This window comes from Pipra filicauda, unplaced genomic scaffold, assembly GCF_003945595.2.
Source record: "Pipra filicauda isolate LSUMZ 115617 unplaced genomic scaffold, ASM394559v2 scaffold4_size7858003_pilon, whole genome shotgun sequence".
NCBI lineage: Eukaryota > Metazoa > Chordata > Aves > Passeriformes > Pipridae > Pipra > Pipra filicauda.
In genome coordinates this window covers 5,190,001-5,205,562 of record NW_024104643.1, presented here as the reverse complement: position 1 = coordinate 5,205,562, position 15,562 = coordinate 5,190,001, and the positions used below count along the sequence as shown (strand labels likewise).

Here is a 15,562-nt window from a genome sequence, read left to right as displayed (position 1 = left end):
TAGGTTGGATCTGGGAGGTCTCATGCAGGCAGGGCTCTTGAGAGAGTCAGTGAGGTTTTGGATCTACAAATGTGAGACTTGAGGAGATTTGGCCCCTGCTTTTTAAAGCATCTGACTTTTTGCAACATTTGCTTTCAGGCATATTAATAAATTAATTATCTGTTTTGTTGTATGTATCATGGTACATGCACAAATACAGAAATCCACACAAACACACAGAAATCTTCTTCACTTGTGACTTTATGTTCAATTACACAGTATTTTTTAGCCCCGAAGCTTGATGTAGAGGTTGAATGCCTCATATCTAGACATAATACTTCATTTGATGTTATGAGCATGTATTGATACACAGACGTATTTTACATTCTTCTGGATATGCTTAACAATTTTATCATTCCAACCTCAGAATTTGAGACTTTTTAACTTTTAGGAAAATGTAAAGGCAATATTTCACTTGCTGTACAGGGGGCTGATCTAACTTGCCATGTTTATATGATAGCAGAAATGCAATAGAAAATGGTCCTTTTCTTAACAACTTGAATTAGTTTCAAGTGTGCCATTTTGCATTCAAATGTAGAAAGACACGGAAACCAATCCTTTATTTTCTATTAGAAAACAGCCACTGTCCCCTATCTCTCATTATGGTGCAGACTACAAGACCTAACAACAAAAATCCATATTATTGATCTAGCCAAGTCTCCACAATTATTCTTTAGAAGGAAACGCCGACAATAAATTACATCTGCACTGGCTTTTCATCTGCTGTTCGATATAAGTGATCTCTCAGGGCAGGCTGGAGACCTTAAATCGTCAACACCCTTGTCAAAGAAGCTAAGGAGGCCTGGGCTTCCCACAAACAGCTTTGAAGGAACTTTTAACCTACAGTTTCAAGCTATAGCACAGATTTTTAGAAAACGGGGAAGAATCTGTTAAGGAATAATAAACAAATATTTTTATTTCCAGTGAAAACACTGCATTTGATCTCTGTGAGAAAATGGCCAGGCTGTAAGTACAGCATGATTTTTCCAAGTCTCTTTTTCACTTTCCCAACCACACACATGTCTAAGTTCCTAGAAGAGCTTAGATAATGTAATGTCAACCTTATAACGCTTTTCTTTATGTACTATAATTATATGAAGCCTAATAGAATTTCAAAATCTGCATTCCATACATTTATTTCTTCCGAAACCAATGTCACATATTGGTTGTATGAAAAATGATATTTACTGTTATTAGCACTGAATGGTATTTTTAAGGACTTCGGCATATTTCACAGGCACTTATTTTCTAGACACTGCACTTGTCACAGCTTAAATTTTATTTAACTTCAAACCTAGAATTAACAATGCCTGTTCCCTTGCTAAAGGTTCTGTAACTTAAATCCATTCAATTTAAGCGCATATTTTACAAAAATGCTCACTTGACCCATCTGAAATACATCACCAAATTTGAATTTTTTTTTTGTAATTATGGTTCTCTGAAGAAAAAGAAAATCAAGCCTGTATTTCCGAGGGTATTTTACTTGAGCATACAGTGCCACATGCACACAAAGGCTGCAAGGAGAGAAAAGGATTCCTATTAAAAATAACAAGTGCTGAAGAGTTTATTACTTCTGCTGTTTCTTTTGCACTTGTACTCAGTTAACTGAGCTTCTTTACTGAAAACCTGATCATCTTTAGTTGCCAGCAGCTCTATCCATCACTTAATTGATAAGTGAAGGGTTATCACAGGCACTGCTTAGAGGACATATACTTTTACATGTGTTTACTTCGTTAAAGAAATAAGTTGTGTTTGAACAATCATCCCAGAAGCTCAATTAAACCAAACTCAGATGTCAAAAACCTAATTTCAGGCTATGGCAAGCTCTTCCCCCACTCCAACTTTTGTGGGGCAAGAGCTGGGAGCGGAGACAGGTACCCTCCAAAAATGACACGGTTTTACTAATTGGCCCAGGAACAGTGGCTCCCTTTCTGCCTTCACCATCTGGACCTCAGCCAGCTACCGCAGCGACAGGGAGAAGCGTGTTTCAAACCTGTGTGAGTCCTGAAGTGGTCCTTCATGGCAGAGGCTGTGAGGAAAGAATAATGGCAGGTGGGCCAGGTGCACTTGAACGGCTTCTCTCCTGTGTGCAGCTTCATGTGGTTCTTCAGTGCCCACTTCTCCGTGAAGCTCCTGTCACACAGGTGACATGTAAATTTCCTGGGTAGGCAAGAGAGGAGGAATTAGCAGCCTGCACATGCACCCAGCAAGCGAAGGAGCATGTTTTTAACCCGAAGCATGGTAAATGCATAGACTTTCGTGAAGAGAATTGCAGACCGGGTCTGTCATGTCTGTATAACCAGGCATTGATTTTTCTGTCGAGGCCTGGCACTTCAGCCATTTATTCTTTGCTTTGCGGTTGGGCCCAACGGGTTTGAAAAATTCTGTTACAGTCCAGTCACCCCTGAGGCAAATGTGAGAATAGATTTCACCTGTGCAGGCCCACACCACTTATCCAGGGCACGGGCTGTCAGAGCAAAGGCTAAATGAAAAGCTATCCATACTAAACTACTCAGACAATCACACTGCTCGGTGCCATGCTGCTGCCGCCGTGCCGGCGTGAAATACTACTTGTAATAACGCTGTTGCAATAATAAACAAAAACTGCTTCGGAATGAAAATGCAGTTTTTAAGAGGGGCTGCAGAAATGGAAGTAAGTGTTTTCTGATAATGTCTTCTCCTCCCCAGCGTTACCACAGGAAACATAAAAGATCCCAGTCGTGGCAAGGAAGGAAAGAAAAGGCAATTCGTTCTGCTGAGCAGAGCCACCGCACCTCGCTCGGCGAGATAACTTCGTAACAGCACGCGAAGCTAGTCTAAATCTGAGGAAACCTTGTTTCATGTCTAGGCTTTCATGCTGCGATTTTTGTTAGAGCAGACGCCACGATTCTGATGTTTGTGTTTTACAGCTGTAATATTGCCACTGAAAAGGCTTTGTCCCCCTTCCTCATTTTGTTCTGTCGACATCAGGCTGCACCTTCACATTATGCCTCACTGTCTCAAATATAATGTGAATTTTTATGCTCACAAATTTAAAAAAAAATTACCAGAGAGATCTAAGCCACAAATATTCTTTTATTATTGTCTTGCATGATATTTTTAATGTTTCTTCACACTTTGCAGGAATAAAATTAAACTCCCCTGCTAAGAAAAAGAAGAAAAAAAATACAAATACATAAAAACCTAAAAATACAGATCTAGAGGAATTCCCTAAAAAAGGTGTTAAGAAAATCTGACTTACAGAGATATCTCAATAGAGACAATATAAAGCACCAGGTGAACTTTAATACCAGGGTAACTAGTTCAACCTTATCTTACGTGTGAGTTTACTTATTTAGTAAATTGCTGCTATTATTTAAGTGTGCAGCATTACACTGTAAAAATCCTCTTTCTTATCTTGGAAAAATTCATACAGGCAGAGGTGCTGCAAGAAAAGCCCGTGCTCTGCAGAGGACATGTGGATGTGGTGCAGGTCAAGAGGTGATGACAGAGAGAGATGACCAGGGTGTCAGTAGGTCACGTTTATATGAAGAGTACAGATTTCACCTCTTTTACCTACCTACACCACAGAGAACAGGCCATTCGGCCTCCACACAACTACAACCAGGCTTTTCACTTTTAAAAATATTTAGGGAAAATTTGGTAGATTTCAGCATATTCACTGATGTTTTTGTAAGAAAATGGTGTCTGAGCCAGTGACAACCACACGATTTTCAGCAGCAACTGTCCTAGTGTATGAAATGCCCTTATTTTCACTTGTCTAGACTGTTTTTCCCTTGTTTGCACCGTGAGGTCCATCTTTTATGCCAGCCTTATCAAAGATGCATTATTTCTGGCAAGTTACAAGCAAACTGATGAAATCAGGTATGCCACTGTCCATAATCTAGGAAAAAGCTAGCTGTTTGAATATATTAATAACATAATTTGCACTCAGTAGATTTTTTCCCAAACTGCTGTACAAATATAGCAATTTTCATGTATGCATAATATAACTAACTGAAGATTTCTTTAAAGGATACACTTAAAAATGAATTACCTATGTTAAGCAACCTATTTAAACAAATGTTAATTTTCACTCCAAAAAAACTATTTTCATAAGCAGACAGTGAAAGATAAAGAAGACTTGTGTACAGTTCTACTATATCCCAAAGGCAAAAAAAAAATATATATATATATACATGCTGAATTGAAAACAGACTTTCAAATTACTATATCACTTGATCACTGCTTAGTGGCACTAGCGAATGACAAATATAGCTAAATACTTCCAAATGCACAGTAAAAAAATATCATGTCCGTATATCTCCCTGACAGGTCTTCATGCATTTCACATTTCAAAAGCATGACAGGGATCTTATTTCTAAGATAAATTCCCCTATCTACTTATTTCCTCGTGTATTTATTGTGGATCTAACCTTCTACTACAAGAAATAAATAAGCAGGTTAAGTAGATGCTATCTTTTAACAAATAGTTTCTCCAGACTGTATTACAACTTTATGAATGTAAAATAAATCCCTCATTTTTAAATCCACCAAGACTTACATTTAACAGCATTGCATCTATTGAACCTCAATGTGCACTCTATTATTCGCACACAATAAAAATGTTAAAATAACACTGAGAGTCTGTCTTTGAAGTGACAAAAGCCAGAAAAATCAGAATTAAAGCTGCAACTCCATCTCTAACTAAACCCTGTGTGTGCCTTTGGTAGAAGTCCAAATAGGGTTTCTGACCTTTCTTAAGCTACCTTTGTATTCCTTTTTTTTTCTTTTCTTTTTTTTTCTTATTTTAATTTTTCCCCTCTGATGGAAAAGGATAGATAAAGATCACAGGAGTCTTCAGAGATGATAGAGACGGTAGAACTGCTTAAGGACTTCAATTTACATTTTTTGTCATAAACAATTGTTAAATTCATCAGGCATTTTTGTTTCTCAGTGCTTTTAGAAGTTCCTACTGCTCATTTCCAACATTTGCAACAGAATTTCATGCAAGAATTACAGATCAAGGTCATGGCAGTACATTTATATTTTTATATCTATCTTTTACTCAAGAAAAGGATACCAAATACTCCTGGTTTTCCTGATGTTTTGCACCCTCCCACAGTTAGTAAAGGTCCCTTTAATAATTTTCCTCAAAGAGAAGGTTGCAGTATCGCCAGTTGTCACAAACTGGATGGCAGTATCAGCAGCAGAGTGTGGTTTACATAAATAAAAGTATCTACCCAGAGTTTTACAAGGAATTTTTTTTCCCATGGGGTTCTTGGCTCATTCAACACACAGCATTGCCTTGCTCTACAAGCATAATTTGGTGGAGAAGACTTTTGCCCTTTAGAATACTTCACATACGAAGTCCTCTGATTGAATTTTTTTCCCTTCTGGATAACAACTTACACGTGAGCTCTAGTTTAGTTGTTAAATCCCATGTTTACCTACAGAAGAAGCAATAACAACTAAATAAACTAATTCCAAAATTTGAAAAATACACTTCCATATCATCCATCAATGGGGCCCGCATAAATTTCTGCCACTATTCATCAAATCACAACAGCTATCCTTTAGATGAACCAAAGGAGGAAATGGAGACTGTGTTAGATCTCGAGAAAAGTTGCTGATGGCACAAGAAGATTAATATGTGCCATGTTAAACTCCTCTTTCTGGCTGAAAGCATATACCACAGTTCATCAGCTCTTCTGTCCTTACATATATGCTCTCCCTCCCTTCACTTATCTTTTCCTGATCCTATGTTCAGTTATCTTTTTCCCCTCTCTCAGTGCCCATTTTTGCCATCTTCCTTGCTGCTACTTAAAACATTCTACACACAAATGCAACTCCCTATCCTTACCCTCAACCCATAATGTTCATATTGACAAATTTATAGTCAACCAAACAAAGCTCTGTCAAAGTGACAGAAAAATTACATTGTATGGATAAAATTAGCACATAGGAAGTGTGTGTGCTCTTTCCTCTTCACAAGCCAAATATATTTTCCAGATATGGTTACATAGGAACTGAGTACAATTGATGTTTCACAATTCCTGCATTGGAAACCACATAGATCTTGGGCCCTGAAATCTGATGGAAAGCTGCATTTGCAGGACCCAGATAATTCAAAATTAAGGTGGGTATAGGCAGGGAAGGGGTTTAAAAAATTTCATAGCAATTTTTCAGCATTGAATTCAGACATTTATTAATTCAAATATTACCATACAAAGTCTATGCAGAAGATATTGATGCTACAACTATAGTAATTCCATCACTTTTTCCTAATAATCATCTACCAGAAACACAAGCTGCCTAAATGATTGGTATAGAAAGGAAATAATCTTACCCTCAATAGTCTTGCAAGTACTTAAGCAGAATGGTATGGTAGTGGGAAGAAAAGCTGTGCAACACGTCAATAGAAACACTGAACCATGTACCATTTCTGCACATTACTAAACTGGATTATGACCTTAAGTGGTAACCTCAAATCCAACAAGCAAATACACTTCTTTAAGTTCTTGAAGTCTGCAGCATTTATCTGGTTTTATTCTGGTGGCTCACAACCTGCTGTTAAAATACATGTATAAATTTCATAGTGATGCCTTAAAAACAAATGCACCTTGAAAAACTGAGTAAAGTGTGAGATGATGTATCACATTTGTGAAAAAAAAAACAAACCAACAAACTCAACCTAGTTGTTCCAATCAGTCTGAAAACTTGACTATATCACATTCTGGACAGCACTCACGTTTTTTCAGCTCTGTGGCAAAGAAAAAAGTGTTTTCACAACTGCCATCACCTCAACTCCCAGCCTTAACAGCAGATTGTTCTGACTTGTACATCAGCAATAGGTTACGTGCATCAATTTCTGACCTTTGCTTCAGCTTTGAAATATCACCAATTTCAAATTTACCCATCCTAACATACTGGGCTGAATGCCTCATGTCACAGAAGTGACAAAACTGGGCCATTGTGCTCAATGCAGCAGCATAGCAGAGGAAAATGTAGGCCTGTAGCTACAGGTGGATTAACAATTCCAGTGGTGCTATACACATTAAACAGCACACTTCTTATGCTTTGGTCTCTCTTCTGACTCTGCTGTACGCTTTACGGTGAAATGTAGTGCAAATTTAGTCTTGTTACTTTCCCAAGCATTTATACCTCTGAAAACAGTCAGTTTCTCTAATGAGGTGGCAGCTACTATTTCTATCTCATTGCTTTTAGGAATAGAAGCATACTTTAGATTTGTATCTTCCAAATTAAAAACATTTTAAACATAATCAAGCATAAATGAAGTAGGACTAAAGGTTACCCCTACGTGAGGAAAACAGCCTAGTGAGCCAGCTGAAAGACATGATGCAACCACCAGACACAGCCTTATGATTCCCATTGTATTCATTAAGGCATAATGGAAAGTTTTAAATTTATCATCTTCCACAGTGTTATAATATTCTGTCAATTTTGTAACATTAATCTTGCTGCAGAGCTTTTTATAACATAGAATCACTTAAAATAGTGTCACAGCCTACTGTTTAATGCACATAAAGGTATGTTTCATTAACACTACTCTATGAGTTTTTACTAGCACAAATATATAATGTAGAAAAAACTGAACATCTGTATATAATAGTAGTGATTCAAAAGCTTTTATACCAATAAAACTTACAGTTTCATTTGAACATATTTTTTTTTCCTTTACCTAGAGGATGCTAGAACACAGTGATGGAACAGAAACCCTGGATTAACACAATCTAATGGAAGGGTGCTATAAAATGGGTAATTTTTTTTGTGGTTCCATTACCTTTATCAGTTGTTCTCCATCATAAATTTCTCAGTTGTTACTACAGTGCATGTGACAATGTTTTTACCCAAGAAAAGCTTGGTCTGCCCTAAAACTATTCTGGATAAATTTATCCACATTCTGGAAAACCTCTGGAATTATATTTGACTCTGGGGCGGGGAAGAAATAGTGGAAGATTTTGAATTCTGTATAAGAAGATAAATACCCTGACCAAATGCTCTATAGAGTATTTTACATAAGCACAAGCAGCTAGTGACATTAAGGCAGAGGAAGAATAGAAGGAAAAAACTGAACTGTAATTCAATCTATAAATTAAGACTGAATGAGACTCATCCATATACAAGTCTATAATTTTTAAGAGCAATATACACCGTACTGGAATATAGTATATCAGATTCAAATTACCAGGATCTTCATGATTGTAAACATAGGTTCTGCTATCAAATGTTTGCACGATTTTAAGGAAAGAGATACAACTACCTTGAGATACCATATTTGTTCCAAATGTTACATCAAGATGTCATTTACATCCTCAGGACATCTCCAAAGATGGATACAGATAAAGTAAAACTTGTCTTTAGCAATGTATTTTTATTTCAATTTTAACTGAACCATTACCTGTCTTCTAGGATATTAGAAATTTTCCTCAATATCTTTTGAAAATAGAAAAAAATAAATATCAACAAATATTTGAACTCAAAACTACCGGAGCCTTGATACAAGTAGTTGGTTTCTGTTTCACAAAGAGAAAACAGTTCCTGTTTTAACAATGCTTTTGATATTTGCTCTTAATTAGTATTTTTTTTAACTTTCTTTAGATATCTAGCAGCGCTCCACCCAAGACTAGCAGCTTACAGCAGAATAGCAATGTCAATAGTGACTTGTGCCATTAGAATAAATAAATCCCGATAACCAATACAATCAAGTCACAGAATTTCAATGTACCATTGAAAAGCAATGGTACATATTAATTTTTACCTAAATCTTACTGTCTTCTCTCAGAAAGAACACCCGCTCATGTAAGAGCTGACCCATTATTCTAATGCACATTTGCAGGAGCAGACTGTTAAGATTGAGCTTTGCTGTATATGAAGTTAATAGTTTAAGCCCTGAGCAGATTCTTCCCATGGAAATCATCTCTTCAGGATGGACACCTAACTAGGTCAAAGAGTCAAACTAGACTGATGAGTAATCAAATAAAACATTTGCAAAACAACTTCCAAACCCAAAACTTTACCACATCTGAGTAGACAAGATAATTTTCTTTCTTTCAGGGTCCTGACTACCACTAGGCTCATGTGTATATAACTTTAAAACACAAATAAATCATATCTCTGTATATTCCTCAAGTGCAGGATACTCAGTGTTCTTTGCACATTTGCAATCAGCTCCTTTGGCAGTTCTCACATTTCTTATTTTTCTACTACATTAAAGTCTTCTATCTATTCCATTCTCTCCTTCTATCCAAAAAATACTCCAGCACATAATGGCTAGAAACCAGCAGATACTGATTCTTACTCTGACCTACAATTAATTTCCAATTTAATTAAAATCTTTATTAAAAATACATATTTTTTAAAAATCTAGAGGTCTTCCAAAAGTGATGAAAACTACTCTGTTGCTAACAAAACCAAGGAAACACAATGAGTTTAATTTAGGTCACAGTGACATCAGAGAGGTTTATTTATTGCCAGCTTTGTTGCATCCAACAAAGCTTTAATCTGTGACATGCTGTAGCTTGTAAAACAGCAAAGTGGTATGGTATCAGAGACAGTACACCATGCCATACATTTCTAAGAACGTCTGGTGTCAAGCACATTACACTCAGCAACATCATCAAGAAGAAAGAGAAGGGATTTTTTGGGGGGTTGTTTTTTGTGTTTTCAGTTTACATCTACAGCTGAAACAGCCTTTGAAAATTCCTATGAAGACTTCACATACTGAGAGACAGCTGTTCTTTTGTAGTTGGAGATGATGAGAGTACAATGTTTTTATGAAGCTGAAAATCAGGGCAGACCTTAGGTTTTACAAAGGGAAAGGGTGAGAATCAAGGCTTGCTTCCGTGAACCACAGAGCTCACTCAGCATCAGACAGATACATCTCAGAAGGACAGAGGGGTGAGAAAATAGATTTCAGCCCATATAGGACAAGGATTGTTTTGCTTGTTCAAGCCACGGGTTCATCAGGCTATCATGGGAACAAAGGAATGTAGTGGGCTCTCAGTACCAAAACCCCCTCCAACTCCAGCCACATTTGGACATTGAGTCCCTGCAACTCTAATCTTTTGGGAGCACCTTCGGGAGTGCTCAGCTATCGCGGACAGATTAAGAGAGAGTACAATGGCCCGATGGACACGTGGCTGCTGAGAATGTGACTGAAAGTAAGGCTTTAACAACTGCTACACTTGCTTGAAAAGAAGATTCCTTTTAATTTTAACCAAATGTGAATTGGGAAGTTTATGTATTTGTAGTTCAGCTACTTAATTATATTTAACATATGCTACCATGTTGCAGATTTCTTAAAATATCACACTTATTCAAATCCACATGCCAGTGATAGTTTGTATCTGGTGGTTAATTTAACAAGTTCAGCTACCAATGCAAAAAGTTCACCTGCTTGGGAGAAGCCCAGATTTCCCTGTTTGTTCGTAAACCTTCCCAGTACGATCTAATTCTGATTAAGAGTCAATTACAGTGTAACCCAGTGCTGCAATGCTGATAAATATACAAATTAGGACTTTAATTTTGACAACTGCACTTTAAAGGTTTATTCTAAAAAAAATAAATTAAAACACTAATACTGTTGCTATCACAACTTAATAAAAATTAATTTACTATGGATGCCTGGTAAGTGTATCTTCTCTTTAAATTGAGAAGAAATGAGAGGAAATTTCCTCAGAGCAAGAAAAAGCTATTTTTTTTTTATTTTAAATCAAACTGCTCAATCAAATAAGCATTTTACAGGAAAAAATGATTAAAACTTAGAATTTTTTTCTAAATCAGTTTTTATTCTATTATTGGTTTTTTAAAAAATATTTGCTGTTTATAATTTATATTCAAATGAGATCATATTTAATAAAATAAACCTGTCATTTATTAAAGAATTAAAAAAACAAAACAAAACAAAAACAAAATTCCCTAAAGGAAAAATAAGGCTATATACTGAAAATAACATATCAAAGACTTCCTAAAAAAAAAAAAAGGTAATATGCCTTTTATTTAATCTTCGCAGTTGATAATTTACTACAGATTGGTTTTTACAAAGTTACTTATTTTAGTATTTTATTTAGACAAATATCTGTACAGTCTTATAGGAGAATGAATACTGGTTTGTGATTTTAATAGGTTCTCAGAATAAGAGTCCGCAGTTGTCACAGCAGAGCAATACCAACTCATGGTATGATTTTACTGACATCAGTAAAATATCAGACAAACTCAGTTTGACTCAAATCAGCTATAAGCAGTATTTTTTTCCAAACCTAATATTATTATAATGCGATTTTTCATTATTAGTCCAATTCAACTTGTATTGAAGTCAATGAGATTATACTGAGTTCTCTAAGTATTAGATCAGGCTCTACGATGATGCTGCAGCTACCGCAAAACGAGTCTTGTCAAAAGGACAAGGATAAAGTACATTAAGCTTATCTTGCTAACAAATTACTAGTTTATTAAAAACCGAGTTTCTAAATTTTCATTTTCATCTCTTTGTTTATTGTATCTCACCTGCTATAATTGAAAAAACTGTTCATTTTCATTTTACATGAGCTGTTTTAATCACTTTCATTTTCATGGTTTTGTCCACTGGCATGATATTCACAACAGTTTGCCAACATTACTGGAAGATTCTTAAACTCAATTGAAACATATGCCTTAACTTTTGTTTATGTTATAGAAAGGGGAAAACTGATATTGACCTGAAAAGACTTTACGCTCTTTATACAAAATTTTCAGTTTAACCATTGGTCAACTTATCAAGACCTCTTTGACTCTTGATTTTGTAAAGTTCTCTTTTTATATCCTTGTGATTTTAGGCAAAATAACATAGCACTTGGTAGAAAATGCTGAATTAAGTTGACTTAATATTATTTGTGATAATAGTGGAACCACAGTACAGCAAGAGATGATAAGACTGATATAATTGTTTTAATATAACACACAAAATGCTTCACATGTGAAATAGGAGAATCGAGAGCAAAGAGGAATATTGCATGTCTGAGAAAACAATGAAAATCCAGCTAAAATTCATGGTCTTTTTAATTTCACACATTTTCCTAAAATGCCAAGTGATATTCAGAGCACTGTGGTGAGTCTTAAATCACATATATTCTGCCTACTGTAAAAACTGCACATTCAAAAATAATTAAAGCCAATATGTCTAAACTACAACACACAAACTGGTGTACAATCTCATTAAAAATATACTGAGATGTCTGTAGAAAGCATCCCAGGATTCAACAGGAAAAATGTCTATTTGGGAGTATTATATAGTATTTATCATTATTTTAATGTAATGCTTATCACTAATGTGCCAGCAGAAGCTTTCTTCTCAGAAGGTTAACTCTTTGAATTAAACAAAAATTAGCACATGGAAAGTGCTTAATTGTTGTTCTCTTCCTATTTTTAAATGGAGGAGGTGCATAACATTACTGAGATATGCATGTATTTTTAATTAAGATAGTATCATTCAAGGTTGTGATTCCTACGCCAATTTGCTATTTCAAAATGCAGTTCCCCTTCTAAATATAAACACAAGAGGATTAGAGCATTGTTGCACAAATCATTATGATTTTAACAGCTGTTCATTTATGGTCTCCCTCATTTTGGAAACAATAGGAACATGAACAATTGACTTTATGTACAGAAACATATTCTTCTGCCAGGTATGTTCTCCTAATCGGTCATGTTTCTGTTATGTCTTACTTTTTTACGACCTGGAGATTAATTTTCTTAAGATCCTTCCCATGAATTCTAAAGAAGGTTCATTAATTTTTTTTAAATAATGGGCACTAACTACTTAAAAATAAAAATAAATGACACAGAAATTACAAGAACTCTGAAGTTTAAGATCCAAATAAGCATTTCCATTGTGAATCATTTCATACTAAATCTCCAGACTGACAAAACAGTAGATTTTCAATACAGCTACCTTTATTACACTACATTTCAGATGTATTTCAATCATATTTTATTACCCTTTAAAATTAAATGAAATCAGAAGATTTAGGAGATTAAATGCCATTAAAAAGGATTAGACTATCTTTCCTACTATAGCGTAGTTTTATTTCTAAGTTTTCTTTTTGGTCTGTCCATACCAAAATATGCCCCTACCAGCAACAAAAAAGCATTTGGTAAGTACAGATCATGGACTGCCTATTATTTACTACAAAATAACTCTGAATCCACTCTTGAATAATAATTTCCATGACATAAATATTGTAGAGTCAACTATAATTATTCTAAAAGTAGAAATATTCTTCCATGTCAGGTCTGGTCTCCTGAACAATCGGGCAAATGACAGTGCCAACAGTGATAAACCATTACCAGTCTCTTAAAATTTCCAAAAGAAACAAACCTCATTCTCAAACTTGGTGGCACTGAAACTAATACACACACTCAGAACAGGATTTTCTTCCACTCTATGCAACTGCTGACTTTATCAATTAATCTGATTATTTCTCTATTCAGGAAGACTGCTCAGCTATTGCTAATAAAATACCAAATTTTACCATTGAATTTTAAAGGACTAGACATCTTTCCAAGCTGTAAGGCTGAGGGTGCTGAACATGCTGGCTCTTCACATACTTATCCCAGGGTGTTGTCTGCTCTTTTAGCTGGAAGCAAACCTCTAGTAAATTCCTATTTATCTCCTTGCCAATCAAGAAGTGAATGACTGACAGTAACAGAGCCTTATCTAGGACTCCTGTCTGTGGTGCATTCTGCTAAATGATGTCATTGCTTTAGCAAGAGAAAATAAGCAGATTATTACAGTGACTAGAAGCAAACTAAACATTTGGATTTTTGCATGGACAGATTTACACACTGTCTGTCAGATAAAGCACAGTTTGCCTGCTGCTTACACAACAAGAATGCGCCTGACAGCTTCTTCCCAGCTTTAGTATCTGATTACATAAATAGGCCATTCCCCACCATTCCTAAAGACTGACAGTCTGTCTTAGTTTAAAGAGCAATTTCTGACTATCAGCCTTTCTGTCTTGCACACAAGGCTGATTATCATCAGGGCACTTCCTGGAGGTCCAATCAGTTGGTTTTGCTCTTGAACTCAGGACATTACAAAACTCGTAGCCACAAAAATATTAAGAAAATGAAAAATTCTTCTGTAAAAATTTACAAGCAGCAACCCAAAACTTACATTTCCCACTGCAGTGAAAACTCTTGCTGACTTCTAGGAGCATTTAGAGAAAGATTTTAGGTGACCACTTTTTTCATTTTCACAATTACCATATATGGGGAAAAAAACTTTAAAAAAACCCTAAGAAGTAAAACAAAACAAATTGCAAAACTAACAAACAAAGAACAAAAGCCCACCTACCCACAAGTAACAGGTAACTCCCCTCCTGCCCGAAAAAAAAAAGGCACCCTTTTCATAAGTGGGTCTCAGGAATTCATACAGCAGCTCCATTGTCCAAGTCTGCAGTTGCCCTCCCAAATTAAACTTCAAAACTGTCATATAAGGGATCTTCATAACCTTCTGTATGTTTTTGCATTAGCTGTGCAACTGTTAGTCTTTTTTAATAATTCTGCTTTTCCAAATCATACCTCTTTAAAACTATGCTTTAAATTAGATATATTTTACTGTTGCTAGTTGACTCAAATATTTTTAAGGTATGAGCACGTAAAAGACATGTCATTTTTCACAGCAAATGTATGCAGGTGTTAATGAACTTATTTAAAAAACGGTTCTGAGCACCGAAAAGGGTAAACACATAATAACTCTGCTGTTTACAATGGTAAACAATTGCAAGTCATAACCACAATATTGTTCCTAGTTATTTCAGCTATAACTTGCAAGGCTTCATAGCCAGACAAACCAGATGAAATATGTTGCTGCAGGTCTGCTCTGATGGATCCCTCTGAAATATCCACATTATTGCTTTTATTTTATTATGTACCACACTTCATAACTGTACACAGCAGAGTACAATAAAAACTGCACTACACTCCTTTAAGTACTTATTAAATAGGTCAAAAAGTTACCATAACAAATAACTTGCTCTGCTCAGGGTCCATTAATAACACATCTTGTTGGGACTTTAAAACAAACTGGGGGAAAAAAAGAACAGTGAAGAAGTGTCTGTTATTTGATGATACTGCCTAACAGTTTGCACTCAAAATGCGTGGTATTATTCGTCATAGCATTACTTAGTCAACAGCTTTTTAAAATATTAGCATTGACACAAGATGGAAAATTGCGCTACACACAAGTTCGGGGAAAGGGAAAGGGCAAGAAAGAATTTTGATCCTACAGGTAAGTCCATCTTATTTGCAAAGATAAGAAATGCCACAAAGCCTAGTGCTTCCCTGTTAGTAGGAGCCATGAGATCCTGGACTGCGTTTTATCTGCACAAAATGTTTTCCCCTTCACAGTAAGGTTCTTAAAACACTAATTCCTCAGTTTAGGTAGAAGACTGGAAAGGAGAAAAACAGCAGATCCTAGCAGCAGACAAGGATGTGAGAAAGCTGGACATACACAGGAGGCTGCCTCAAGGCGTGGGAGCTG

General features: G+C 35.8%; 1 protein-coding gene across 3 annotated transcripts in view; it reads right to left on the bottom strand.

The window, feature by feature from the left end:
- The window catches only part of ZNF407 (zinc finger protein 407), a 335,285-nt gene that overhangs the window by 137,522 nt on the left and 182,201 nt on the right, over positions 1–15,562 (bottom strand). For all 3 annotated transcript variants that reach the window (XM_027746031.2, XM_039386726.1, XM_027746033.2), the window contains one exon: positions 2,033–2,199. In XM_027746031.2, coding sequence (XP_027601832.2) covers positions 2,033–2,199 — 167 coding nt within the window. The remainder of the gene's footprint in view (positions 1–2,032; positions 2,200–15,562) is intronic.